This window comes from Phacochoerus africanus, chromosome 15 (assembly GCF_016906955.1).
Source record: "Phacochoerus africanus isolate WHEZ1 chromosome 15, ROS_Pafr_v1, whole genome shotgun sequence".
NCBI lineage: Eukaryota > Metazoa > Chordata > Mammalia > Artiodactyla > Suidae > Phacochoerus > Phacochoerus africanus.
In genome coordinates this window covers 30,094,272-30,118,842 of record NC_062558.1, presented here as the reverse complement: position 1 = coordinate 30,118,842, position 24,571 = coordinate 30,094,272, and the positions used below count along the sequence as shown (strand labels likewise).

The 24,571-nt window shown below is 53.6% G+C and overlaps 2 protein-coding genes and 1 long non-coding RNA gene across 6 annotated transcripts in view; 2 read left to right on the top strand and 1 right to left on the bottom strand.

The window, feature by feature from the left end:
- The window catches only part of HIP1R (huntingtin interacting protein 1 related), a 28,110-nt gene extending 22,626 nt beyond the window's left edge, over positions 1–5,484 (top strand). For 3 of the 4 annotated variants that reach the window (XM_047761285.1, XM_047761288.1, XM_047761286.1), the window contains 15 exons: positions 150–344; positions 608–755; positions 876–962; positions 1,307–1,414; positions 1,555–1,691; positions 1,902–2,012; positions 2,287–2,345; positions 2,557–2,587; positions 2,662–2,724; positions 3,094–3,194; positions 3,319–3,424; positions 3,549–3,672; positions 3,755–3,816; positions 3,910–4,116; positions 4,374–5,484. In XM_047761285.1, the coding sequence (XP_047617241.1) occupies positions 150–344; positions 608–755; positions 876–962; positions 1,307–1,414; positions 1,555–1,691; positions 1,902–2,012; positions 2,287–2,345; positions 2,557–2,587; positions 2,662–2,724; positions 3,094–3,194; positions 3,319–3,424; positions 3,549–3,672; positions 3,755–3,816; positions 3,910–4,116; positions 4,374–4,421 (1,587 nt within the window). In that variant the 3' untranslated portion in view covers positions 4,422–5,484. Of the gene's footprint in view, positions 1–149; positions 345–607; positions 756–875; positions 963–1,306; positions 1,415–1,554; positions 1,692–1,901; positions 2,013–2,286; positions 2,346–2,556; positions 2,588–2,661; positions 2,725–3,093; positions 3,209–3,318; positions 3,425–3,548; positions 3,673–3,754; positions 3,817–3,909; positions 4,117–4,373 lie in introns of those variants that run through there. The other variant, XM_047761287.1, reaches the window with a different exon arrangement.
- Positions 5,485–7,273: 1,789 nt separating this feature from the next.
- The window catches only part of VPS37B (VPS37B subunit of ESCRT-I), a 32,492-nt gene continuing 15,194 nt past the window's right edge, over positions 7,274–24,571 (bottom strand). Inside the window, exons 2-4 of the mRNA XM_047761289.1 lie at positions 12,609–12,780; positions 10,294–10,376; positions 7,274–9,507 (exon numbers count right to left, since the gene is read on the bottom strand). Of these exons, the coding sequence (XP_047617245.1) occupies positions 9,013–9,507; positions 10,294–10,376; positions 12,609–12,780 (750 nt within the window). The 3' untranslated portion in view covers positions 7,274–9,012. The remainder of the gene's footprint in view (positions 9,508–10,293; positions 10,377–12,608; positions 12,781–24,571) is intronic.
- LOC125116251 (uncharacterized) lies at positions 9,441–11,134 on the top strand. Its single transcript, XR_007132289.1, has 2 exons — positions 9,441–9,531; positions 9,866–11,134. It is a non-coding gene; the product is annotated as an uncharacterized LOC125116251 (long non-coding RNA).

Genomic DNA, 24,571 nt, shown 5'->3' with positions numbered 1-24,571 from the left:
ATGGGACCTGGTCCTTGTCGCTTAGTCAGCTCTCAGTCTAATGGGGCCCTAGGAATTGTCTAAACTTGGGTGGGGGTGAGGGCAAGTGGGGGTGAGGGCAAGCGGGGCCTCTGGAATGCCAGCCCTGCTCATGTGCCAGATGTTCACAGAGCGGGTCGGAGCTGAGCTCGAGACTGGACACCCTGAGCGTGGAGAAGGATGCACTGAGCAGCACTGTGCGGCAGCGGGAGGCTGACCTGCTGGCAGCCCAGAGCCTGGTTCGGGAGAAGGAGGCGGCGCTGAGCCAGGAGCAGCAGCGCAGCTCCCAGGAGAGGAATGAACTGCAGGGGCGGCTGGCGGACAAGGTAGCGGGCCTGGCCCTTGCCCCCACCTGATTCTTGCCCCCACCCTGGCCCGTTTCCACCTTCACTTTCTGTAACAGCTGAACCCAGGCAGAATTCCCGGACGGCCGCCCCACTCTTGAGAGAGCAGCCCAAGCACTGGGGGTGGAACAGGGCCTCTTTTCAGACCCCCCCCCCTTCCCAGGAGGGTCTCCTGGGGTCTGGCTGGCTGACCCTGGGGGGACCCCAGGGTGGAGGTCTAAGCTGCCTCTCCCCTCTCCGGCTAGGAGTTTCAGGAGCAGAGGCTGCAGCAGAGACTCCTAGATGAGCAGTTTGCAATGCTCCGGGGCACTGCTGCTGAGGCCGAGCGCATCCTGCAGGACGCCATGGGCAAGCTGGACGACCCCCTGCACCTGCGCTGCACCAGCTCCCCGGGTAGGGGCACGTGCAGACACTCTGGCCATTGCCCTTTCCTCTTCCCACCCTGAGGGAGGTGGGTGGAAGGGTGGTGGGACCTCAGGCCCAGCGCCACCCCTTACTTCTCCCTGCTTGCAGATTACCTGGTGAGCAGGGCCCAGGCAGCCCTGGACTCCATGAGTGCCCTGGAGAAGGGCCATGCTCAGTACCTGACCTCCAGGGCAGGTGAGTGGAGCCGCAGGGACAGGGTGGGGCAGGGCAGAGGCAGCCAGCGGTGGTGGGCCAGGTCCCACGGCCATTGCCACCTCCTGCCTTTGGGGAGGTTCCCCACATGGGTGCTTCTTCAGGAAGCTGAGCAGATACCCACCTCCCCAACCCTGAACCCTGTTCTCTGGGTCTGAGGACAGGTTTGGTCTTGCTCTGCTGATTTCTAGCTGTATGACCTTGGCCTAGTGACACCCCACCTCTGCAAGCTGGGGTGCTGGTGCCTGTCTTGTCTTGCTGGGCAGGGGAAGGGTACAGCCTGCCATGAGGTAGCAGCATTAGGGTTCCTTGTCCTCCCTGCACAGATGCCTCTGCCCTGGTGGCAGCCCTGACCCGGTTCTCCCACCTGGCTGCAGACACCATCGTCCATGGCGGTGCCACCTCCCACCTGGCCCCCACTGACCCTGCTGACCGTAAGTGGGCCCAGGCTTGTGTCATGTGCATGTTCACAGCAGACCCAGGAAAAGAGGGTACTGCAGACGGGCCGAGGCATCAGACCAGGGGTCGTCCAGGGCTCTCAGCCCCTGCTCCCCTCACTATCTGCTCCCCCCAGGCCTGATTGACACCTGCAAGGAGTGTGGGGCCCGGGCTCTGGAGCTCGTGGGCCAGCTGCAGGATCAGCAGGCTCTGTTGCAGGCCCAGCCCAGCCGGGTGCGGACCCCTCTGCAGGGCATCCTTCAGCTGGGCCAGGTAAGGTGTGCAGCCAGGACGGCAAGCATGGACCAGGGTCTGGAAGGGGCAGCGGGGCCGGGGTGGGGCCTGGGTCCCCAACTGTGCATCTTCTTCCAGTTTGGGCTGAACAGGTGCTCATGCGCAGAGCCAGCACTGCCCGGGCCTGTCTCCCAGTCTCTGTGGGGTTGCATCCACCCTGTCTGACTCCTGGATGCCCTCATCCCTTAGGAGCTGAAGCCTAAGAGCTTGGATGTGCGTCAGGAGGAGCTTGGGGCTATGGTGGACAAGGAGATGGCGGCCACGTCTGCGGCTATCGAAGATGCCGTTCGGAGGATAGAGGTGAGGACCAGGGTGCTTGAGGTCTAGGGGTTGCCTGGATGCAGGCTGCACCTGCCTCAGCACTTGGCCTCCATGCGAGGGACGAAGAGAGGCTAGGAGGTCAGAGCTGGGAGGGGTGGGTGGGGCCCTGGCTTTCCCGTCCTGTCTTGCCCTTCCTCCCACCCCCCACTCCTCACCCAGGGGCTGATAGGGAGGCTGGTCCAGTGCGGGTATCCCACTTCCTCCCACGCTGCCCTCCTCCCAAGCCCACTCAAAGCTCTGTCATTGGGTGTAGGACATGATGAACCAGGCCCGCCATGCCAGCTCTGGGGTGAAGCTGGAGGTGAATGAGAGGTGAGCCCCATGTTTGCTTCCCAGTCCCCTTAGGGAGGGTTCCCCACAGCTTTCCTGTGTCCGTGGCGGGTTCTGCCCTCTCAGCGGCTGCACACCCTGCCCTGTGGACCCACTTGAGGAGCACCAGGCCCCTTATGCCCCGCTCAGTGGCTTCTGGGGCCGCATTACAATTCCTTCTCTTTCTCTTCTCCGCTCCTTCTGCTCCCCCCAGGATCCTCAATTCCTGCACAGACTTGATGAAGGTGAGTGGCTGGGACCCAGGATGGGCCCTGTACCTGGCAGGGCCGCCTGAGAGTGATGTGTTTGATTTTGGCAGGCCATCCGGCTCCTGGTAACAACGTCCACCAGCCTGCAGAAGGAGATTGTGGAGAGCGGCAGGGTGAGCTGGGTGTTGGCCTGATGCGGTGTCCTTGGCTGGGTCAGGTGGGACCCCTCCCTAATGGGCAAGCCACACAGCGGGGCCAACGAGGGACAGATTCCTGAAAGGGGCCTGACCCCAGAGCCCTCTTCATCCAAGACCACACCACCCTGTGGCTTAAGCTGACACTGGGGCTCCTTTTGGGCACAAGATGCCGGAAGCGTGCAGAATGGTGGCAGACGCTCCCAATGTGTGCAGCACACCTGGAAACCCCAGCTGAACACACCACCTTCCTACCCTACTCCACCAAAGGCCCAGGAATTTGCCCAGTGGCTGTTGCCACCCTATGATGTCCTTGACTGGTTCGCCCTGCCTTCTTGTTGCCACTAGGGGGCAGCCACACAGCAGGAATTTTATGCCAAGAACTCAAGGTGGACGGAAGGTCTCATCTCTGCCTCCAAGGCCGTGGGCTGGGGAGCCACGCAGCTGGTGTATGTCGCCCCAGGTGGGGGTGGGGGGCAGGGTGTGTGGTGTTCAGGGTCTGGGGAGGGAGTGTGGGAGCGGCCCAGCTGCCCAGGGGTCAAGGACCCAGCCCCTGCCTGACTCCACCCACAGGGAGTCAGCCGACAAGGTGGTGCTTCACACGGGCAAGTACGAGGAGCTCATCGTCTGCTCCCACGAGATCGCAGCCAGCACAGCCCAGCTGGTGGCGGCCTCCAAGGTGAGGCTCTGGGCTCAGCCTGGCCTCTCACTGCGGGTTCCTCAGCTCCTGGCTGTGGCAGAGGCACCACGGGGTGGGGGTGTGAGCCTGGTGGCCCACCCTGACCTGCCCCCCGGCTCCCCAGGTGAAGGCCGACAAGCACAGCCCCCACCTGAGTCGCCTGCAGGAGTGCTCACGCACCGTCAACGAGATGGCTGCCAACGTGGTGGCCTCCACCAAGTCAGGCCAGGAACAGATTGAGGACAGAGGCGAGTGCCAGGCCTTGGTGTGGGGTGGGCGCGGGGGTTGGGGTGGGCGCCCAGACACTTATCCAGCCCCCTCTGGCCACAGACACCATGGACTTTTCTGGCCTCTCCCTCATCAAGCTGAAGAAGCAGGAGATGGAGACCCAGGTAGGCCCTGCCCCCTCCCACCCTCACACCTGTCCCTCTCCCGTGGCTGAGCTCCGAGAAGGGCACCTGCTGAGTGCCTGTGCCGGACTGCAGGTGCGGGTCCTGGAGCTGGAGAAAACCCTGGAGGTGGAGCGGGTGCGGCTGGGAGAGCTGCGGAAGCAGCATTACATGCTGGCCGGGGCCGTGGGGACGCCCAGTGAAGAGGAGCCCAGCCGGCCCAGCGCCGCCCCCCACAGTGGGACCTCCAAGAAGCCACCCCTGGCCCAGAAGCCCAGCGTGACCCCCAGACAGGACCACCAGGTGCCAGGCATCAGTGCTGGGAGGGGGTGAAAAGAGGGGCCCCTTGGGGTGCTGTCCTGGCCTCTGCTCCCAGGTCTGCGGGGCACCAGGCCTTGGGGAAGGTCAGAAACCACTGACCCGCAGGAGCAGACACGCCCCATCAACATGGGGTGCTTGGCAGGTGCCGAGGAGAAGCAGGGGGTACTGGGGCCTCGCCCAGGGTATGTCATGCACTCCTGGCTGTGGCCACTGAGCCCCCCTACCTTTGACTCCTGCAGCTCGACAAAAAAGATGGCATCTACTCTGCTCAACTCGTGAACTACTAGGCCCCCAAGGGGTCGAGCGAGGAGGCTGACAGGCAGGCCTGGGCCTTGTGGCTGAGGAGCCTCTGAGAGGCCCAGCCCCCTGCCTCACAGCCTGGATCAGTGTCCTGGAGCTGCCCAGCCCCCGCTGAGCCCAAGGGTTCAGGGCAGACTGGAGCAGTTCCAGACAAGAGCCTATTTATCTGCAGCAGAACTTGTGAGAGCAGCCAGGACCCAGCAGGCCTGAGCCACGGCTCTTTGGGAAATACACAGCGGTTTTAATATTTTGAGTTAGATCTTTTATGAGTTCGTGTTCAGCACACTGGAAAGCAGGGCCCTTGGCTGGGGGTTTGGGCAGCGTCTCCCCTACCCTTTGAATATGAGCAGAAAGAAGATGGTCTATGCTGACTGTTGGGACAAGGGTAAGACATCCCCTGTCCATGGCCTTCTTGGGGCACAGGTTCCATGGAGACAGGACCTGGTGTGGCTTCAGGCAAAAGCAGGATGCTCTCGGGTAGGCTGGTGCATTGCCCCTTGCTCCTTACTTTAGGGCATCAGTGATGTGAATGCCAAGGGCGATGAGACCCTTGTCTAGGAAGAGGCGGGCCAGGCACTGCTGCTGAGCCCCAAGTCTGTCCGGGACAGTGCTGCCGTCCTGGAGCCCCTGTTCCTGCCAGAATCTGTGGTGACCCTCCTGCTCCGTTTTTCTTTCTGATCCAGCTGCCCCTCTCCATGCCCACCTCCCTCGCCCCTCACCTCCTCCATCCTTACCTGCCCTGGGTGCTTTCCAGCCCTCCTTAAGGCCTGTCCAGCTCAGCCAGAAAAAGCCCAGACCCTAGGAGCCACCTGCTTGCTGTGCAGATCCCAGGCACCCTGTGCTCTGCACGGAGAGGCCTCCGCTTGGCCAGGCCCCCCCAGAGGGAGGAAGGCTTGGACGAACAAACGTCCTCCCCATGAGTGCCTCCATCATGGGAAGGGAAGGGAAAAGCTCGGTCTGGAGATGAGCACAAGGAGTCAGCTCTGGTTTGCATTTAGTGTTTCCTTGTGTGGAAATGTCAGATTGGCAATAAAACGCACTTTGACTGTTGCCACCTTGCCCCCCACCATGAGGGGCTGCACCTGCTTGTTCATTTCTCCGGGGCCAAGAGGCTGGGCAGGGAAGGGAACCACTTAGTTCCTGCAGGCGAAGTGGAGCACTGGAGCCCAGAAAGCCTTGCTGGTGCTGCTTCTCGTTCTGTCAAGCGTCTGGCTTGTTCCCTGTGAGGTCTGTGACTCTGGGACACCTGTCTGGTGAGTCTTGAGGCTTTTCTGAGAAGCCACAGGTCCAGCCAGAGGCCCCCTCCCCCTGCCCTGTTGGAAGCCATGCCTCTTTCAGGAAGGGAGGGGGTGAGGCTGACTTCTCACGCATGTCTGAGTCTGGTGCCGGTGACCCTGGCCCCTGGCTGGACTAGACTGTGGCGGCCACACACAGCCTTTAAATTGGAGAACTTAATTAGGTTCCTGAGTACAGCTGGCTGTGTCCGCACCCCACCTTCCCCAGGAGCACCCAGTGTCCTCAGAAACCATGCCCCTCCCCCCAGGTCACCAGCACTTATGGAGCCAGAAGACAGGTCAGGGGAGATGGTTGCTTTGGTTGGCTCCTGCCACGTGGCCTCAGGCAAGCATCCCAGTCCCTGTGCCTGTTTCCTGGAGGATGACGTGGGGCCTGGCTGCCCTCTAGCGTGGCTGTGAGGGTGCAGGTGGGTGAGGTGAGAGAGTGCTTTGAAAACTAACCTCCAGGAACAGGAAGGGCCCCAGAGCAGTGTCTGGTCCCTGTGCGCAAAGGAAACGGCTTCAGCAAACAGACTTTAAAGGAGGCGATTCTACCACACACAAACCAATGAAAAATGGTCTGCGCTGACTACACAAGTCCCCAGTGAGTCTGCCTCTAACTGGAGCCCCAGTGCATGGCCTCGGGGTCACTGTACCACCTACCGCTCTGGTTGAGGTCGGGCACTGGTCCTCCCTGGACATCCCATGAGCCGAGGGGCCCAGAGGAGGGAGGAGAGGAGCAGCGTGGCCTGTGAGCAAGAGTCAAGTAGAGTCCAGCACAGCGGCCCACTGAGCGTGGACTGCAGATTTGATGGTAAGTTCCCTAGCAGCTACTGAGAGAAGAAAAAACTGTCAGACACATTCTCTTAAAGCAAGTTGGCTTCTCAGGGAAAGCTTCCCTCTTACGGGAAAAACCACAGCAGTGTCTCCTAGATGCCCTCACAGCAGTGACCTGAAGGGGATGGCATCTGGCTGGAGACAGGGACGGGGAGCTTTCACAGGCAGCTCTCCCTGCACCTCATGCTCCCACCAGCACCCTAAAGCAAGTCCCTCCCCGGGACCCAAAGGCCTGACACAACTCAACCCAGCACCATGGGTGGTGAGGGTCCCTCCTCCCAGCCTCCAGCAGCAAGTGACTTGGCCACAGGTCACCTTTAAACACATGTGGGCAAGTTCCCAGAGCAAAATGCTGGCTAAACAATTCTATCATTTACTGGAAATGAGCAGAGTCCTACTAGAGTTCCCCTCAGCAGTGCAGCTGGCCCTGTGGACAGAAGCCAGGGAGGGACCCGGCTCTGAGGGCACCCTGAGGCCCCTGCTGCAAGGCCCCGGGCAGGGTGACCCAGACCCCAAAGACGCCTCTGGCACAGAAACACACTCCTGCCTCTTACTGACATTTAAGAATCTCATAAAAACAGTGCCTGGGACCCTGGGCCAGGTGGACGTTTCAGCCATCTCCATGGCCTTTGGCTTAACTTCAGGAGTTACACCAGTCAGCTTCGCAGTTGATGTTCCACAACCAGACACGTCACGGACACTCCCCAGGCAAACAGAGGACAGGGCTGTTACCAACAATTCCGTTTATTAAAAAGGGTCTTACAACTTTACAACCCTAGCTCAGATGTGGCCCTGGAGATGCTGAGGCCAGCCGGGCAACCCCTTCCCCACATCAATGCCAAGCTGGCACATTTGGCTGTGCCCCGTGTGGGCGGTGGGCACCCCCCAAAGCTGGGGCAGATGGCAGAGGTAGGGGTGGGTGGCCTCTCTCCAGATTCACAGACGTGGCAGGCCCACCCGATTGGCAGGGCAGTAAATCGTCCTGTTCGGCTGTTCTCCTTAAAAACAGTCCTGACACAGTAGAGTTCAAGTCCAGGAATATAACTGTACAATAACTGAGGACAAAGGTTGGTGGCCTCGCCCGTGGTCTGCTTGGACAGAACTGGTTTCAGCTCTGTCTGCATTCTGTCACCTGAGTAGTAGCCAGGTGGGTAGTCACAGGCCAGGGCCAGTACCATAACTGAGCATATGGGCCTTTTTTGTCAACAGGATGGTGGTAACACTACCCCTGGGCCCTGGGAATCCAGCACACATGGCACGTGTAGATGAGAACCAGAGGGTCAGGGAGAGCCTGGGGTGTAGCAAGAGCAGCAGAGCTGCTGGCACCCTCTCTGATGGCCAGCGGCTGGCTTTCTCGAGACCCCACGGGTAACCCTCTGTCGCACCCCTGCCCCATCTGTGCCCTGATGCCCAGCGGGAGGCAGAGGATATTGGCTAAGAGTATCCTGGTTAAGGTGGGTGGACTTTTCTTCCACCTGCAACATGACATCGGACACAGACAAGCCCCTCCGAGAACACAGAGCTGCTGGGGCAGCAGCGGCAACTGGTGACACCACCCCACAGCCTGGCCTGCCCCCCACCTGCACCAGGTGAAGCTAAGGCACAGCACGGCCTCCCGAGGGTGCAACCGTGCACTACTTGCAAGAAAGGAAACTACATCCACTTTATCTGCATCTCAACCTCTCAAAACAATATGTGCATTTTTTATAAAGTTTCCCTGAATGGTCTTGTGGTCAAAAAAGTTTTCTTTCTCAATATAAAACAGGACAATTACACATGTAGTAAAAATATTAGAGGAACATTTCTTCATAGAAACCCTCAGGGGCTGGCTCGAGGCAGAGGAGGAGCTGGAGACATTACATCTGCTGTGCAAAAGGCCAGCTCGCACCCATCTCCTCACCCGCCGCAAAGCGCCTGGGTTCTGGATGTGGCAGAGGGCCAAGTGCAAACTCTGCAGGTGGCTCTGAAGCATCCAGGGTTGGGGAGGGGGAGACTGTGAGGCCCGCCAGCCCACACAGAGTCAGTAAGCACCTTCTGGGCTGGCCCACCTGACTGACCACCACCAGGAGTCGTGGTGGGTGGTGGGTTGGGACACACAGAACCGTCTTGAAAATAAAGCAGAAATGATGAACCATGCTGCGATGGGAGGACCACGAGCCTAAGTGGGAATGAGGAGGGCTTTTTTACCCAACTCATGGGTTCATCGACACCAGACTTAGAAATCATACTAAGAACACAAACCAGCGCGACCACGGGGATGCCGGGCCAAGGCCCGGTGCGCAACCACCTAGGTGTCCAAAACCAGGGTTCTATGTCTACTTACCACTGACCTACAGGCTAAAACCAGATGGATGCCCGGGCCTGAGCACCAGAGCCCCTGACAAAGCAGCCGGCGCTTGCACCTCCGTGTGTGCGAGCCCCGGCCGGCAGCGCAGGCAGAGGAGTCCCCAGGAAGGATGAGGGCCACTCACTGGAGGATGAAGCCTGGCTGGTGTGGAGGCAGCCGGGGCGGGGGTCTCTGGGGCAGAGCTGGCGGGTACGGCGACACAAACTGCGAGAAGCCTTGCTGCGGGGGGAGGCCCACGCGGGGTGGCAAGGGAGGGCACTGTGACGCTGGGTACGGGAAGGCCTGTCCCGAGCCCACGGCGGCAGTAAACGGCGTGGCTAAGCGTCCTGCAGGCACTGGGGGTGGTGGGGGCGGGATGCGCCGAGGCATGACGGAGGGGGGCCCGCTGGCCTCTGGGGTGGGGTAGGGCAGGGGCACAGCCGGCACCGGCTCGGGCACCCTGGGTGGCAGTGGGGCAGGCGCTGGGGCCTGGGGAAGTCTCTGCCCCTTCAGCACCATCTCCTGGAGCTTCTCGATTTTAACTCTTCGCATGTGGGCCAGTTTCCTCTTGTTCTGATAGACATCAATGAAGGAGTCCAGAGGAAGCTCTCCATCAAGAAACTTCTCTGCCATGTTCTGAAAGAGGCAGCAAAAAGCCAGGTATGGGCCAGACCGGCCGTTAGGGAAGGAAGCCCCCTTAACCACCCAGGGCGCAGGAAGAGGCAGGCCAGTTTCCCTCCAACACCTATCCCGTCCCCGCCCCATCTGCTCCTGCGGCAGACGCTGGCTGACCCCGGGGGAGCCCCCACCCAGGCAGAGCTGTTGGGAAGAGAGGTGGGCAGGTCCCACCTGCCCAACCCTTTGGAACCGCCAGCTGGACAGGCAGCAGGCCTTGCAGAGAGCCAGCCTTCAAATGAAGGGGGCGCAAGCAGCTAAGTCCCCAGTCCTAGAGGAAGTCATTAAGCCAACGCTTCCTTCCCTCCCTTCCCTCCAGCGGCTGCGTCCTGACACACTCGTCCTGACACACTCGTCCCACTCCGGGTCAGCAGGACAGAAACTTGCTCGCGCCCGTTAGGGCTCCCTCCTCGCACCCCCTCCGCCTGATCATTAATCAGACCACACAACCTACCAACCCCCTACAAACAACAACTTTGACCCTGACTCATTTCGTTACCGCTTAGTGAGGCGTGAGCCTCAGATGCTCAGCTGGCCGTGCCAACATGCTCTGCCCCACCAGCTGACTCAGACCAGGGGGAACTCAGCCTTTGGCCCCCACAGGACAGGTGCCGATTCATGGTGCGGCATGTGCTCCTTACCTCAGGGCCAGATGGCCCACTCCTGTGCAGCCTCCTATCTGGCCATGGACAATGGGTCCAGAAGGACTGCCCAGGCCACTGTACTGGGCCAGCCAGCTTTATTTACCTCTGTGTCTTCCTCGATCTTGGCCCCTTCTGCCTGCAGAAGTGCTAACAGGGTCTCCAAGGAAGCACTGCTGGATTGCTTATCTGCAAGAAGCAGGAGGCACAATGGGGTGAGGGGGCACCGGGTCACCCTGACAAATCACAATGACCCCCAGCCCCTCAGAACAACACGCTCCCCCAGTCTCCTCCCCACTTCCTTTTCACAGAAAGAGTGTACCTTAGCTGGAAAGGTGACAGGAGAGTCATACCTACTGAGCTGACTTTCCGGGAAGACGAAAGGGAGAGGGCCTTAACACCCAGGACAGGATGGAGTCCACAAGGTTGGGGGTTGTAGTGGCCACTGTCACCCTCTGCCTTACAATACATGTGACCTAACACTGGTATCACCCCATTACATATCTCCTTTGGATTTCTGAGTGATAATTTACATAAATAAAATATACACACCTTAAGTCTGTGACCTGAATTTTTATACATATAAAAAACTTTTAATATATATAAACCCAATCACCATCACCCAGCTCACAACACAGAACATTTTCAAAGGCTCCCCGGGCCTCTCCCAGAGGTGCTGCCCCCCCCCGCCCCGCCCCACCAGCCGAGGGTTCTGCCTGATTCTGAACTTGACACAAGTGCAATCACACATCGTGTGCTCTGCCTGGCCTCTTTCACTCAGCACATCTCTGAGACCATCTGTGTTGCTGCACAGACCGGCAGCTCATTTCTTTCAGTGCTGTGTGGCAGCAAAAGCTGTGTAAACATTACAACTCACCCCTCATTCTGTACATGGACATCTAGATCGCTTCCTAACTGAGCTATTACAAATAAAGCTATGATGAACATTCGTGTGACTATCTTTTGAGAGACATGACGTCCACTTCTGTTGGGGATAATACCCCGAGTGTGACTGTGAATCACAGAGGATGCATGTGTTACGCTGTAGCAGGTACTGCCAGACAGCTTCTCCAGTTCTCCCTTCTCCCAGCAATGGAAGCAGTCCACATCCTCAACGGCACTGCTGCTGCCAGTCTTTTCACCTTTACTGGTTCAGGTGGGGTGTGTTGGAATAAACTGCTATGCTGTCATAGACATAATAGAGATCATGGGATGGATGTCACCGGAGACCTCACTGAAGGGGATGATTTTTTCTTTCTTTTTTTTTTTTTTTGCTATTTCTTGGGCCACTCCCGCGGCATATGGAGGTTCCCAGGCTAGGGGTCGAACCGGAGCTGTAGCCACTGGCCTACGCCAGAGCCACAGCAACGCGGGATCCTTGCATTGTCTGCAACCTACACCACAGCTCACGGCAATGCCAGATCGTTAACCCACTTAGCAAGGGCAGGGACCGAACCCGAAACCTCATGGTTCCTAGTCGGATTCGTTAACCACTGCGCCACAACGGCAACTCCTGAAGGGGATGATTTTTAACCTTCTCTTAATCTGAGTTTCCTTGAAAGCTATTCCAAAGCACTCAGACCTCAACAGTAGTCAGTTCCTGCATCACTTCATAATGGCTGCAAATTAAAGTGTGACATTAAAATATTCTTGGAATTCCTGTTGTGGCTCAGAGGGTTAAGAATCTGACTAGTATGCATCCATTAGGATGCAGGTTCAATCTCTGGACTTGCTCAGTGGCTTAAAGGATCCGGCATTGCCCTGAGCTGTGGTGCAGGTCGCAGATGTGGCTTGGATCCCACGTTGCTGTGACTGTAGTGTAGGCTGGCAGCTACATCTCTGAGTCAACCCCTAGCCTGGGAACTTCCATATGCCAAGGATGCAGCACTAAAAAGAAGCTCCGCCCCCGCCCCCCGCTGACAAAAAAAAAAATACATCTGCCTTTTTTCTGTGCTGTTTGGAAAAGGTGAGTCTTCTTTTTCTAAATTCGTAACACAGGCGTTCCCATTGTGGCACAGTGGTTGACAAATCCGACTAGGAACCATGAGGTTGTGGGTTCGATCCCTGCCCTTGCTCAGTGGGTTGAGGATCTGGCCTTGCCGTGAGCTGTGGTGTAGGTTGCAGACGTGGCTCGGATCCCACGTTGCTGTGGCTCTGGCGTAGGCCGGTGGCTACAGCTCCGATCGGACTCCTAGCCTAGGAATCTCCATGTGCCACGGAGGCGGCCCTAGAAAAGGCAAAAAGACAAAAAAAAAAAATTCGTGACACAATTCTATATATAAATTATTTTTTTGCAGCAGTAATCACTGTCTTAATCTGAAATTGCCCCAAAATAATATTTCTCTCCTGGTAGTACAAGAGCTTGAAAACGTGCCCTTCTCTCAACTCTTTATTCCTGAAAGATCACCCTAAAAGAGTTACCTAATTTGGTCTTCTTTATCTGATAGGCTTCAAAGAGCACCTGGAGTTCTTGGTACTTTTGGGTCAAACGTGCTTTCAGAGAGTCCAGCTGGGGCTGGTACAGAAGGTTGCCTTCCGCCAGGCTCCGGTTGCTGGCCAGCGTCATTTCTTTGTTAAGCTGAACGTTCTGCGTCTGCAAGGACCATACAGGGTGATGAGAACCAGCATGTTAGTCCCCGAGCCCCACCCCTGGGGTAGGCTGAGCAGCTAGCCGCCCCCACCCTGACTCCAGTCCCGATTTCTAGTTTGGACAGTTTGGATGCTGCTCCCCATTCTTAAAGAACAAGGCCACTTTCTCTCCAATGTGTCTGCAGGACAGGCTCTGTCCCAGGAGCTGCCTATCGATGCTTTCGCCCCAGCAGCTGGGCTGTGACAGGAATTCCTTACCACGGCTGCCGTGCCCTCAGGAGTGAACAGCTCTAAAGACATAGGGCTAGATTCTTCCATAACAAGCCGCTGCTGCTCCAGACAAGTTAAAGAACCACTTTTTATCAGAGGAGGGCCAGTTGGCGTAGTGTCAACTCAGGCTTACTCACCAGGCTTCGAGATCAAACACTGAGACTCTGGGAAGGAATCTGCTCAGTGACCCTGTTCTATTCTCTCCCCACGCCCAGCACTGGCTCTTCTGTGTCTGAGCTCCCTGGCTCCTGTGGGAGATGCCTGGACCCCAGGAGTGAAAGGGGGAAATGGGAGGTCTGAGAAAAGGTGAGCAAGTCCTAGGAAACATAACCCAAAGCGTATGGGAACAGAAAAGCAAAAACACCAACACATGGCAGCCTAGTTTCCTTTCCACTTGCTCAGGATGGGCTCCTCCACCACAGTCAGCCCTTGGCAACCTTGCCTTCAGGATCTGAAGTCTCAGTAGTACTCGATTCCTTCCCCTCCCCCATCTGCCCCCGTTTCTCTCAGAAGCTCGCCTTCAGCCCCACACCAGTCATCTCATTCTTCCCTTAATATTTTCTACACCCCACCCAAGCTGGGCTATTTTCACCACTACTTCCTTCCTCTTGCTGGTCTGACTGCAGATTCCCGGCCTCGTGGCCTCTGTTCTGCACCCCTCCCCCCTCTAGCCATACCCTTTCATGCCTGTGCACAGTTCCCAGTGTGCACGTGCACGCGCATGCGCGCACACGTTGGAGAACAAAGAAAAAGCCCTTGGAAGCGGGTTCCAGCAGGAGGCCCTGAGCACTAAGCAGGGGGGGAGGCGTCCTTGGCAGATGCATGACCTGCATCTCCTACTGGGAAGACAGGCCAGGGCCCTCAAGATGAGGCTCAGTTTAAAGAGGAATTTAAATTAAAATAGAAAATTAAGTCTCTAGCTCAACACTATAAAATCAGTGCTGTAGAAATACTCAACTCTTTCGGCTTTTAGCCAGCAAGGACAACGAGGCATGGAAGATCTATTTTAAGTGGGGTTCCTGGTCCTGCAGGGCTTTGGAAGGAAGGGGGCTTCCCTCACCCCTGAATCCCCCACCCACAGCAGCTTGTCCTCCAAGTGCGCTGTATCCCCAGGTCCTGCAGAAGACTCTTTCCTTAGATTAAGCCATTAAAAAGAACAAAGAAACAGAAAGAAGCCATTGTACTCTGGAAAACAGCTTGGCAATCTCCTTTTTTTGGCTATGCCCATGGTATACAGAAGTTCCCAGGCCAGAGATCGAACCCTTGCCACAAGCAAGAGACCAGAGCCGCTACAGTGACAATGCCAGATTCTTAATCTGCTGCACTACAAAGGAACTTCACTGGCAATCTCTTTTAAAACTGAATGTGCATCTACCACACCATCTAGAAATGATACGCATGGGCATTTATTCCAGAGAAATCAAAATTTATGTTCACACAAAAACCCACACATGAATGATCAGAACTGCTCTCTCTGTAATCAACCCAGGTGTCCTTCAGCAGGTGAGCAGTTAAAGAGAGGGCTACCTCCGCACCTCAGAGCAGAGTCCAGGAATAAGGAAGATGAGCTGACCCAGGGAATTAGGGTAAGTGGGGAAAAAAAAAAAAAAATCAGGGAATTCCCATTGTGGTTCAGCAGTAATGAACCCAACTAGTACCCATGAGGATGCAGGTTCAATCCCTGGCCTTGCTCAGTGGGTTAAGGATCAGGTGTTGCCATGAGCTGTGGTGCAGAGGTTGCAGACAAAGCCTGGAGCCTACATTGCTGTGACTGTGGTGCAGGCCAGCAGCTGTATAGCTCTGATTCCACCCCTAGCCTGGGAACTTCCATGTGCCACGGGTGCACCCTAAAAAGAAAAAAAAAAAAATCAACCCAAAGTGTCACAGATCCTATCCTTCTGTGCATACAACATTCTTGAAATTCGCAAACTACAGATATGGGGACAGATCATGGTTGAGGGGAGGGAAGCAGCTACAAGAAGGCAATACAAGGAGTTCCCGTTGTGGCTCAACAGTAACAAACATGACTAATACCCATGAGGACACAGATTCAATCCTTGGCCTTGCTCAGTGACTTAAGGATCCAGTGTTGCCCTGAGCTGTGGTGTAGGTTGCAGACCCGGCTCAGATACTGCATTGCTGTGGCTGTGGTGTAAGCCGTCAGCTGCAGCTCTGATTCAATCCCCACCCTGGGAACTTCCATATGCTAAGGCGCAGCCCTAAAAAGCAAGGGGAAAAAAAAAAAAGGCGGCTACACAAAAGCTCCTTTTGGCTATGGGTCCCTGCTCTGACCAAAACCCTGATGCGGGAATGGACTAGAATTTTGCAAGATGTCATTGGGGGAATCCGGGCTCCAGGTACAGAGGATCTCTCTGTTCTTACACTATGTGTGAATCTATAATTATCTCAAAATTTCAAGTTTAACGGGAAATAAACACTTGATGAGATCTTTTGCTCACACTGGTCTCATCTGATAGACAAGACAAGGACGGGTGTTCAAGGTGCCCCACATGCCCTGTCATTCTGACTCAATCCGTTCTGTGTTTAGTGAACACTTACCGAGCAACTATTACCTTCCAGGTCCTAGGTTAGGCAGAGAACTGAAAGGAACAGGTGCATTCCTATCCTCAAACTGAGAATCAGCAAAAATGGAACCAAAATCATTGCACCCTGATCTCTGAGCCCTGGGGTGACCTGTCATCTCACTTGCCCCATTCTGACAGTTCTGAGAACAAACAGAGATCACCCCCTATAGCCACCCCCAGCTCCTTCTCATTATTGGGCCCAAGCTTAGCGTCTTGTTCGCAGAGGCCTCCCTGACCCCAGGCCAGCAGCCACCCTCTGTCACAGCGCCCATTTCTTTCCTGCCACTAAAGGCAATCAGTAGGCACTGGGTCTGTGCTCCCCACTGGAGCATTACCGACAGACAGTATTCTTTTTTTTTTTTTTTTCTTTGTCTTTTTGCCATTTCTAGGGCTGCTCCCTTGGCATATGGAGGTTCCCAGGATAGGGGTCTAATCGGAGCTGTAGCCTCTGGCCTACACCACAGCCACAGCAACATGGGATCTGAGCCATGTCTGCAACCTACACCACGGCTCACGGCAATGCCGGATCCTTAACCCACTGAGCGAGGCCAGGGACCAAACTTGCAACCTCATGGTTCCTAGTCGGAGTCATTAACCACTGAGCCACGATGGGAACTCCAACTGACAGGCAGTATTCTATCTGTGACGTGCCAAGCACCCAGCACGTACCAGCCACTCAGCAAGGATCTGCTGAATGAATCAGAGACCCTCCCCACCCCCAAAAAGCCAGTCACTTGAGGCCAAGTCTGGCAAAGAAGGTGGGTAACAAAACAAGGAGTTTAAAAGAAGATGAGCTGTGCTTGTCAAGCAACACTCGCCCCAACTCCTTTACACAACAGACCAGCGCCCTCACTAGAGCCCTTTGGGCCTGCATCTGTCAAAGGTCTCACACACCCCGGATCTAAGGGTGCTCCAAACTTGGAATTTCCCTGTCTTAAGCACAGGTCTCCCCAGGGGCCGCTGCAGGGGCACTGCATCAGCGGGAGCACACGGTCCTGGCACACTGGCAAGCACCACCCTAGAGCAGGGGCCCTCAATGTCAGCTAGACATCAGAAACACCTGAAGGGGAGGGGGTGCTGATAAATCCCCAATACCCAGCCCAACACTGATCAGCCCAATTCTTTAGGAGGGGCCAGGCCTGGAGAGTGTCTGCAAAGCGCCCCAGGTGATCCCAGCGTATGGCTAAGCATCACTGCTTCACAGCTTCACCTAGAATATACCTACCAATCAATTTTATTCTCATAGATCTAAGTCAGGTCAAAATCATTTCTCCTACGTGTCATGCACAGGATTGACAAAGGCAAAATAAAACTTCAACAGACAAAGATAAACGTTAAACTGGTATTCAGGTATTCAGTGTTTTTTTTTGTTTGTTTTGTTTTGTTTTCTCTTTTGGCCGTCCCCTGGCACATGGCGTCCCTGGGCCAGGGCTCAGATCCCAGCCCCAGTTTGGACTTACATCCAAAGGCGTGGCAACACCAGATCTTTTTAACCCAGTATACTGGGCCAGGGATTGAACCTGTGTCTCTGGTGCTGCAGAGATGCTGCTGTTCTGCTGCACCACAGCAGGAATTCCCAGATATTCAGATGTTTTTACATAAGCATCTTGAAATTCTCAGGGGCCACCCAAGGTGCACCCACAGCATTCTCCAAGTGGACAGTGGGGACAGTGGTAGTGAGGACAGTGGCCAGGGTGTAGGATGAGGTGGGGAGAAGTCTCTGATAAAGCTCTTCCAACACAACCATCAGCCCTGCACAGCTTCTGATGCTGCATTAGAGAGAGACCTTCCTCCCCAACATTCCTTTCCATCGTTCCAGTTGAGAAAAAGGGAGAGAAGCTGCCAGCCTTGTCCTACTGTTTGCAAAGCAAAGGCAGGGACAGGTCTCTGAGGGGTCATGCACATCACACTCAGCAAGGCCCACATGGTGGCCACTCTGGGCAATGTAGGATCCCACCGATCTGTACGACTGACCAGGCATCTGAAGAGGCCCACTTACTCCAGGAGGCCTTGTGCAGAGCTGAGATGCTGAAATTGAAAATGGGGCCCAACCTATTAATGGTTTCTCATGATCCTCTTTCTTAACCATTGAGAAATATTTTCAGGAAATAATCTCTCTGTGGTAATGAAACATTTTTATAAATGTGCTCAGTTTCACTTCCATTCCTTTTTCTGTTCATAATCAAAGCAAACTGAGATGGGCGACAGCAGCACTTAGAGTAGGATCCATTTATATAATGATTTCTGTGCCTCTGTCCATCCATGAGCAGAGCTGTCTGAAAGGATTGCCACTTAACGCTGACAGTGACCTCTCAATGGTGTGGCTCCTTTTCTTTTCCTCTTTCTACTTCTGCACAGTCTTTCACTATAATAAGCATATATAAATTTAAAGAAAGTCTTTGTTTCATTAAAAAAAAAATCCCTGTTAGATATTAATAGAATCAGAGGACAGAGGCTCTAGGGAGATAAGCAGCCTTTTTTTTTTTTTTTTTGTCTTTTTGCCATTTCTTGGGCCACTCCTGCAGCACATGGAGGTTCCTAGGCTAGGGGTCTAATCTGAGCCATAGCCACCGGCCTACGCCAGAGCCACAGCAACGTGGGATCCAAGCCACGTCTGCAACCTACACCACAGCTCACGGCAACGCCGGATCCTTAACCCACTGAGCAAGGGCAGGGATCAAACCCGAAACCTCATGGTTCCTAGTCGGACTTGTTAACCACTAAGCCATGACGGTAACTCCAAGCTGTCTTTCTTTAAAAAAAAAAAAAGGAGTTTCCTGGTAGCCCGGCAGTTAAGGATTAGGATCCAGCACTGTCACTGCTGTGGTTCAGGTCTGATCCCTGGCCCGGGAACTTCCACATGCTCTGGGCACCACAAAAACAAAACAAAAAGGTCTTTTAAAGATACTTGTCCATGCAGAGGGGAGACCCCTTTACCTCCTGGGAGCTTTGCATCACACAGGACGTTCTCAGAGAATGTACACTCTACCTCAAATGCACGGGTCACCATTTATTTATTTGGGTCAGGTGAGTGTGGCAGAAGATAAAGTTGGTTAAGAAGGAAAACAGGCACGAACTCCCCTCTGGATGACCCTCGCCATGGTTACAAACACGAAGCCCTCGAGGAGACCGCCTGCACCCCACTGTCCAGGTTGGGTCAAGGTTCAGGTCTGCAGTGGATGTTTTCCAAACCAGATGTTTCTACAATGTGAAGTTCTGACTCAGGCTGGCTGGCCTCCCCCTTCAGCTATAATCGTACTTGTGCCTTCCTAAACTGCACAGCGGGCCAATCTGCCCATTTCCAAGCTAAATCTTTTCATGGAAAAGTACTCAAAGTGGTCCCTTACTCCTCCTTTCCATTCAATATAATCCTTATCATAACAAAGTCAACTGAATTACATTAGCAAATTTTAACAAAATAGATGGAAATGTTTAATCTTATTGGAAGTTCTTTTTTTTTTTTTTTGTCTTTTTGCTATTTCTTTGGGCCGCTCCCTCAGCATATGGAGGTTCCCAAGCTAGGGGTTGAATCGGAGCTGTAGCCACCGGCCTACGCCAGAGCCACAGCAACGCTGGATCCTAGTAGCCTCTGCAACCTACACCACAGCTCACGGCAACGCCGGATCGTTAACCCACTGAGCAAGGGCAGGGACCGAACCCGCAACCTCATGGTTCCTAGTCGGATTCGTTAACCACTGCGCCACGACGGGAACTCCTGGAAGTCCTTTAAATGCTCAAAATTCAATAAGTACTCAATCTGGGCTAGAGAACCAAGATGCAAACACAGGTTTGCCCACTCACCTACCACCATGATCAGAAGGCCTAGTATTCATATACAGTCAACAATCTCATTTTCTTTAACAAGTGAACCTTTGTGCGGTAAATAAAGCTCCCTGGCCTGGAATGCCCTCCTTCTCCAAATCCCTGCCTTGGCAATGGCTCTGGGCCTTTTTTCGACCCCAACAGCCACATGAAACTACTCTTGCTCACCGATCGCAGGGCGCTCTCTGAGGCACAATTCACACACCACTCAATCCATCCATTCAAAGTGCTCAACAATGGAGTTCCCGTCGTGGTTCAGTGGTTAACGAATCCGACTAGGAACCATGAGGTTGCGGGTTTGGTCCCTGCCGTTGCTAAGTGGGTTAACGATCCCGTGTTGCCATGAGCTGTGGTGTAGGTTGCAGAGGTGACTAGGATCCAGCATTGCTGTGGCTCTGGCGTAGGCCGGTGGCTGCAGCTCCGATTCAACCCCTAGCCTGGGAACCTCCATATGCCACGGGAGCAGCCCAAGAAATAGCAAAAAGACAAAAAACAAAAAAAAAACCCAAAGTGCTCAACAAGGTGTCAAACCGCATCAGCCCTGAGGATGTCTACACCCACCATCTCCTTGGAAAGCAGGCCTTTAGTAAACGCCTCCCACCCCTGAGTCCTCCAAGCTGAGTGCCCCCTGTCTTGCCAGAGGCCCCAGTGATAAAAGTGAACTGGCTTTCCCTATAAAATACAATGACATTCGAGCTTATTAATGACTAGTTTTACTGTGTGTGCTAGTTCACAGTGCTTACAGTTCCTCTGCTTACTCAGTTCATCTGGAAAAGGACCTTCTGAGGTGCTGTCACCTGTTGGCTCCAGGGAGGGCAGGCGATGGACACAGGAGTAAACCCTGTACTCGTGGAGTGCCCACTCACTGAAGACAAATTAAAACAAAGTCACACTAACTGTTATTACCATGTCAAACGGAGTTTTAACTCTGCTGGGAGTGACGGGTGCTTGTAGTAGGCTGAATGGTGGGTCCCAAAAAGATATGTCCACATTCTAACACCTGGAACCAGGGAATGTGACCTTACTTGGGGAAAGGGTCTTCACAGATGTAATTAAGTTAAAGCTCTGGAGACAAAGATCATCCAGGATTATCTGGGTGGCCCTAAATCCAACGAAAAGTGTCCTTATAGGAGACACACAGCAGAGAAGGCCATGTGAAGACAGAGAGGAGAATGAAGTGATGCGGCCACAGGCCAAGGAAGCCAGCACCACCAGAAGCTGGAAGGGGCAAGGAATGGACTGAGCCAGAACCTCTGGAGGGAGCATGGACACCCTTGAGTTTGGACCTCTGGCCTCCAGAATTGTGAGACAATCAATTTCTCTTGTTTTAAGCCACCAAGTTTGTGTAATTTGTCATGGTGTCCACAGGACACTAATCCAAGGCTGGAAGCTTCCCTCTCTGCTTGAAATCCACTCTCCATCCTGCTCTGTGCCCCAGAGGCCAACTGGCTGAACTACATCCATCACTTCAACTGACCCCTTGCCTTCAGGATCCATCTGGATTCAGTGGTATGGATGGAGAGGGGGAGGGGATTCTCTGGGTCTCCGCCCTCTGAGGAGAGAGGGGGGTCACTATAGGCAACCACCTCCCCCACCCCAATCCAAAGCAGCCCTCTCTCCCTCTCTGGTTCTCCATGCCCTGCCTCCATCCCTCAGGCCTGCAGGTAGGAGTGCCTATCTATGGCAAGCCCTGCACTAGCCCAGCAGGGTCTACACCCACATTCCCCAAGCTGAGTGCCCATCTTGCCAGAGACCTTACTGATTCGACCAGAATGACTTTCCTCATGAAATACAATGACATCTGAGCTTGCTCTCACCCTTTTGATGAGAACTTTCGGCACCTTAAGATGAGAACCGTGCCTTGTTCACTCCCCAATGCCCAGAACTGGCACAGTACCCAGGACAACATGGGCATACTGCTAAATACTTGTTCAACTTAACCTGGAAGACTCCTGACTGCTGGTGCCTCAGGCCACTATCTGTCAGTTGTTAAAACCTTGCTAAGCTGTTCCAAAGATTAGCATCTTTGAATGTTTATAATAAATTTGTAGACAGTAACATAGAGTAAATAATTCTTGTTACGAAAAACGAGTTTTTAAAATTTGCACCCCTATTTCATCTCAGGAGTGATAAAAGTTTGGAAGCAAAACAAAGGGAAAAAGTTGAAATTATGACAGTGATTGCTCTAAAGCACAACTACTTATCATTGCGCAGAGACATTAGACATGCACCATGTACTTGGAAGCTCCTCAGACACAGATCAGCTTCACACAATCCCATTTTCAACCAAAATTCAGCCCTCCTGGAAAGCGCGTCAGAATGTTGGAGTAACACTAAGATTGCAATGGCCTTGAAGCCACTATATTTTTTTTTTTTTTTTGCTTTTTAGGGCTGCAGGTGTGGCATATGTAAGTTCCCAGGCTAGGGGTCAAGTCAGAGCTGCTGCTGCCAGCCTACACCACAGCAACTCCGGATCTGAGCTGAGTCTGCAACCTACACCATAGCTCACAGCACCACCAGATCCTTAACCCACTGAGTGAGGCCAGGGATCAAACCTGCATCCTCATGGGTCCTGAACAGGTTCGTTAACTGCTGAGCCACAAAGGAACTAATTATCTTTTTTTTTTTTTTTAATCACTCAAACTCCAGTGCCTAGACTATACCTCACAACAGCCACAAGAATACACTCTAGGAGTTCCTGTCATAGCGCAGTGGTTAATGAATCTGACTAGGAACCATGAGGTTGCAGGTTCGATCCCTGGCCTTGCTCAGTGGGTTAAGGATCCGGCGTTGCCGTGAGCTGTGGTGTAGGCTGCAGATGCAGCTCGGATCCCACGTTGCTGTGCTCTGGCTTAGGCTGGTGACTACAGCTCCAATTCGACCCCTAGTCTGGGAACTTCCATATGCCGTAGGTGTGGCCCAAGAAAAGGCAAAAAGACAAAAAAAAAAAAAAGAACACACTCCAACACAGTGGTTCATCCATTCAAGAAATACTTATGGGACTTCCCATCGTGGCACATCGGAAACAAATCCGACTAGGAACCATGAGGCTGCGGCCTCACTCAGTGGGTTAAGGATCCAGCGTTGCCGTGAGTTGCGGTGTAGGTGGCAGATGCAGCTCCAATCCTGCGTTGCTGTGGCTGTAGTGTAAGCCGTCAGCTGCAGCTCCGTCAATCCCTACCCTGGGAACCTCCATACGCCGTGGAAGCGGCCCAAGAAATGGCAAAAAAAAAAAAAAAAGCACTTCTGAACACCATGTTGAGCACTTACTGCATGCATGGCACTGTGCCACCTTCCCTCCCTGCATTATCTTCCTTTATTCCTATAAGGGTGAGACAAATCTGTCCCCACTTTACCCAGGAAAAAGGAAATGCAATCTTATGAAGGCTTCAGAGACCACCAAAGTCACAAGTGCCAGGAAGTACCTTCAGAGCTATGACACCATTAGGATATTTTGTCTCCAAGTGTGTTTTCTACATGATTAAGCCATGAATTACGCCAAAGAATCTACTCTACTACATAGAATTCAATCTACTGACACTTCTCTGTTTTCAAGTTCCTATAATCACCTACCTAAATTTCCCTTCTATTTATGTTTTTTTTTTGTTTGTTGTTGTTGTTGTTGTTGTTGTTGTTGTTGCTATTTCTTGGGCTGCTCCCGCGGCATATGGAGGTTCCCAGGCTAGGGGTCTAATCGGAGCTGCAGCCACCAGCCTACGCCAGAGCCACAGCAACGCGGGATCCGAGCCACGTCTGCAACCTACACCACAGCTCACAGCAACGCCGGATCGTTAACCCACTGAGCAAGGCCAGGGACCAAACCCGCAACCTCATGGTTCCTAGTCGGATTCGTTAACCACTGCGCCACGACGGGAACTCCTATTTATGTTTTATCTTTCTTTTTTTTTTTGACATGTGGAACTTTCCTGGCCAGGGGTCAAACGCACACCACAGCAGTGACAATGCTGGGTCCTTAACCAACTGCACCACCAGAGAACTTCTTTTACCTTTTTATTAAGAATATGTCAAACACAAAGCACAAGCGGAGGTTAAGTATAAGGAATCCCCTTGTGGCCTCCTCCCAGGTTCAACAATTAGCAACATTTGCCAATCTTGTATCACCTATACTCCCATTTGGGGGGAGAGTATTGTAAAGCAAATCTTGGCATCCTGTCATTTCACCCTTAAAAACTTTAATATGTATCTTTGATGGGTAAGAACTTTTTAACAAAATGCCATAACTACACTTACTAAAATTCCCTAATTTCATCTTCTGGAAGTATTGGCTTGAATTCCTCTATGAGCATTTTGCCTCACCTGTGTGAATATCTGAAATAATTTATGTAGGGAAAAGCAGGATGATTTGATTACACCATCCCTCTACTTTTTTTTTTTTTTTTCTGTTTTCAGGCTGTACCTGTGGCATATGAAAGTTCCCCAACTAGGGGTCAAATGGGAGCTGCAGCTGCCAGCCTACACTACAGTCAGGGCAACAACAGGTCCAAGCTGCATCTACAACATTCGCCAAACTTGCAGCAACGCCACGCCAGATCCTTAACCCTCCTGAGCAGGGCCAGGGATCGAACCCACATCCTCACAGACACTATGTCAGGTTCTTAACCTGCTGGGCCACAACAGGAACTCTGCCCCTCCACTTTTAAAACCAACTTTTAGAGGACTGAGTTACTGCCCAAGCAACCTCCAAGAAACGGCCAATAAGCTTTTCTGGAAATACCATTTTTATTGTGGTTTTTTTTTTTTGTCTTTTTGCTATTTCTTGGGCTGCTCCCGTGGCATATGGAGTTTCCCAGGCTAGGGGTCTAATCGGAGCTGCAGCCACCGGCCTACGCCAGAGCCACAGCAACTCGGGATCCGAGCCACGTCTGCAACCTACACCACAGCTCATGGCAACGTCAGATCCTTAACCCACTGAGCAAGGGCAGGGATGGAACCCGCAACCTCATGGTTCCTAGTCGGATTCGTTAACCACTGCGCCACGACGGGAACTCCTATTGTGTGTTTTTAATGTTTTAATCAGCTGTTGTCATTAATCTTTCCAATGCTCATACTGTCCATGGCCAGTGGGAGATACACGGAACTGGCTCTGAGGCTGACAAA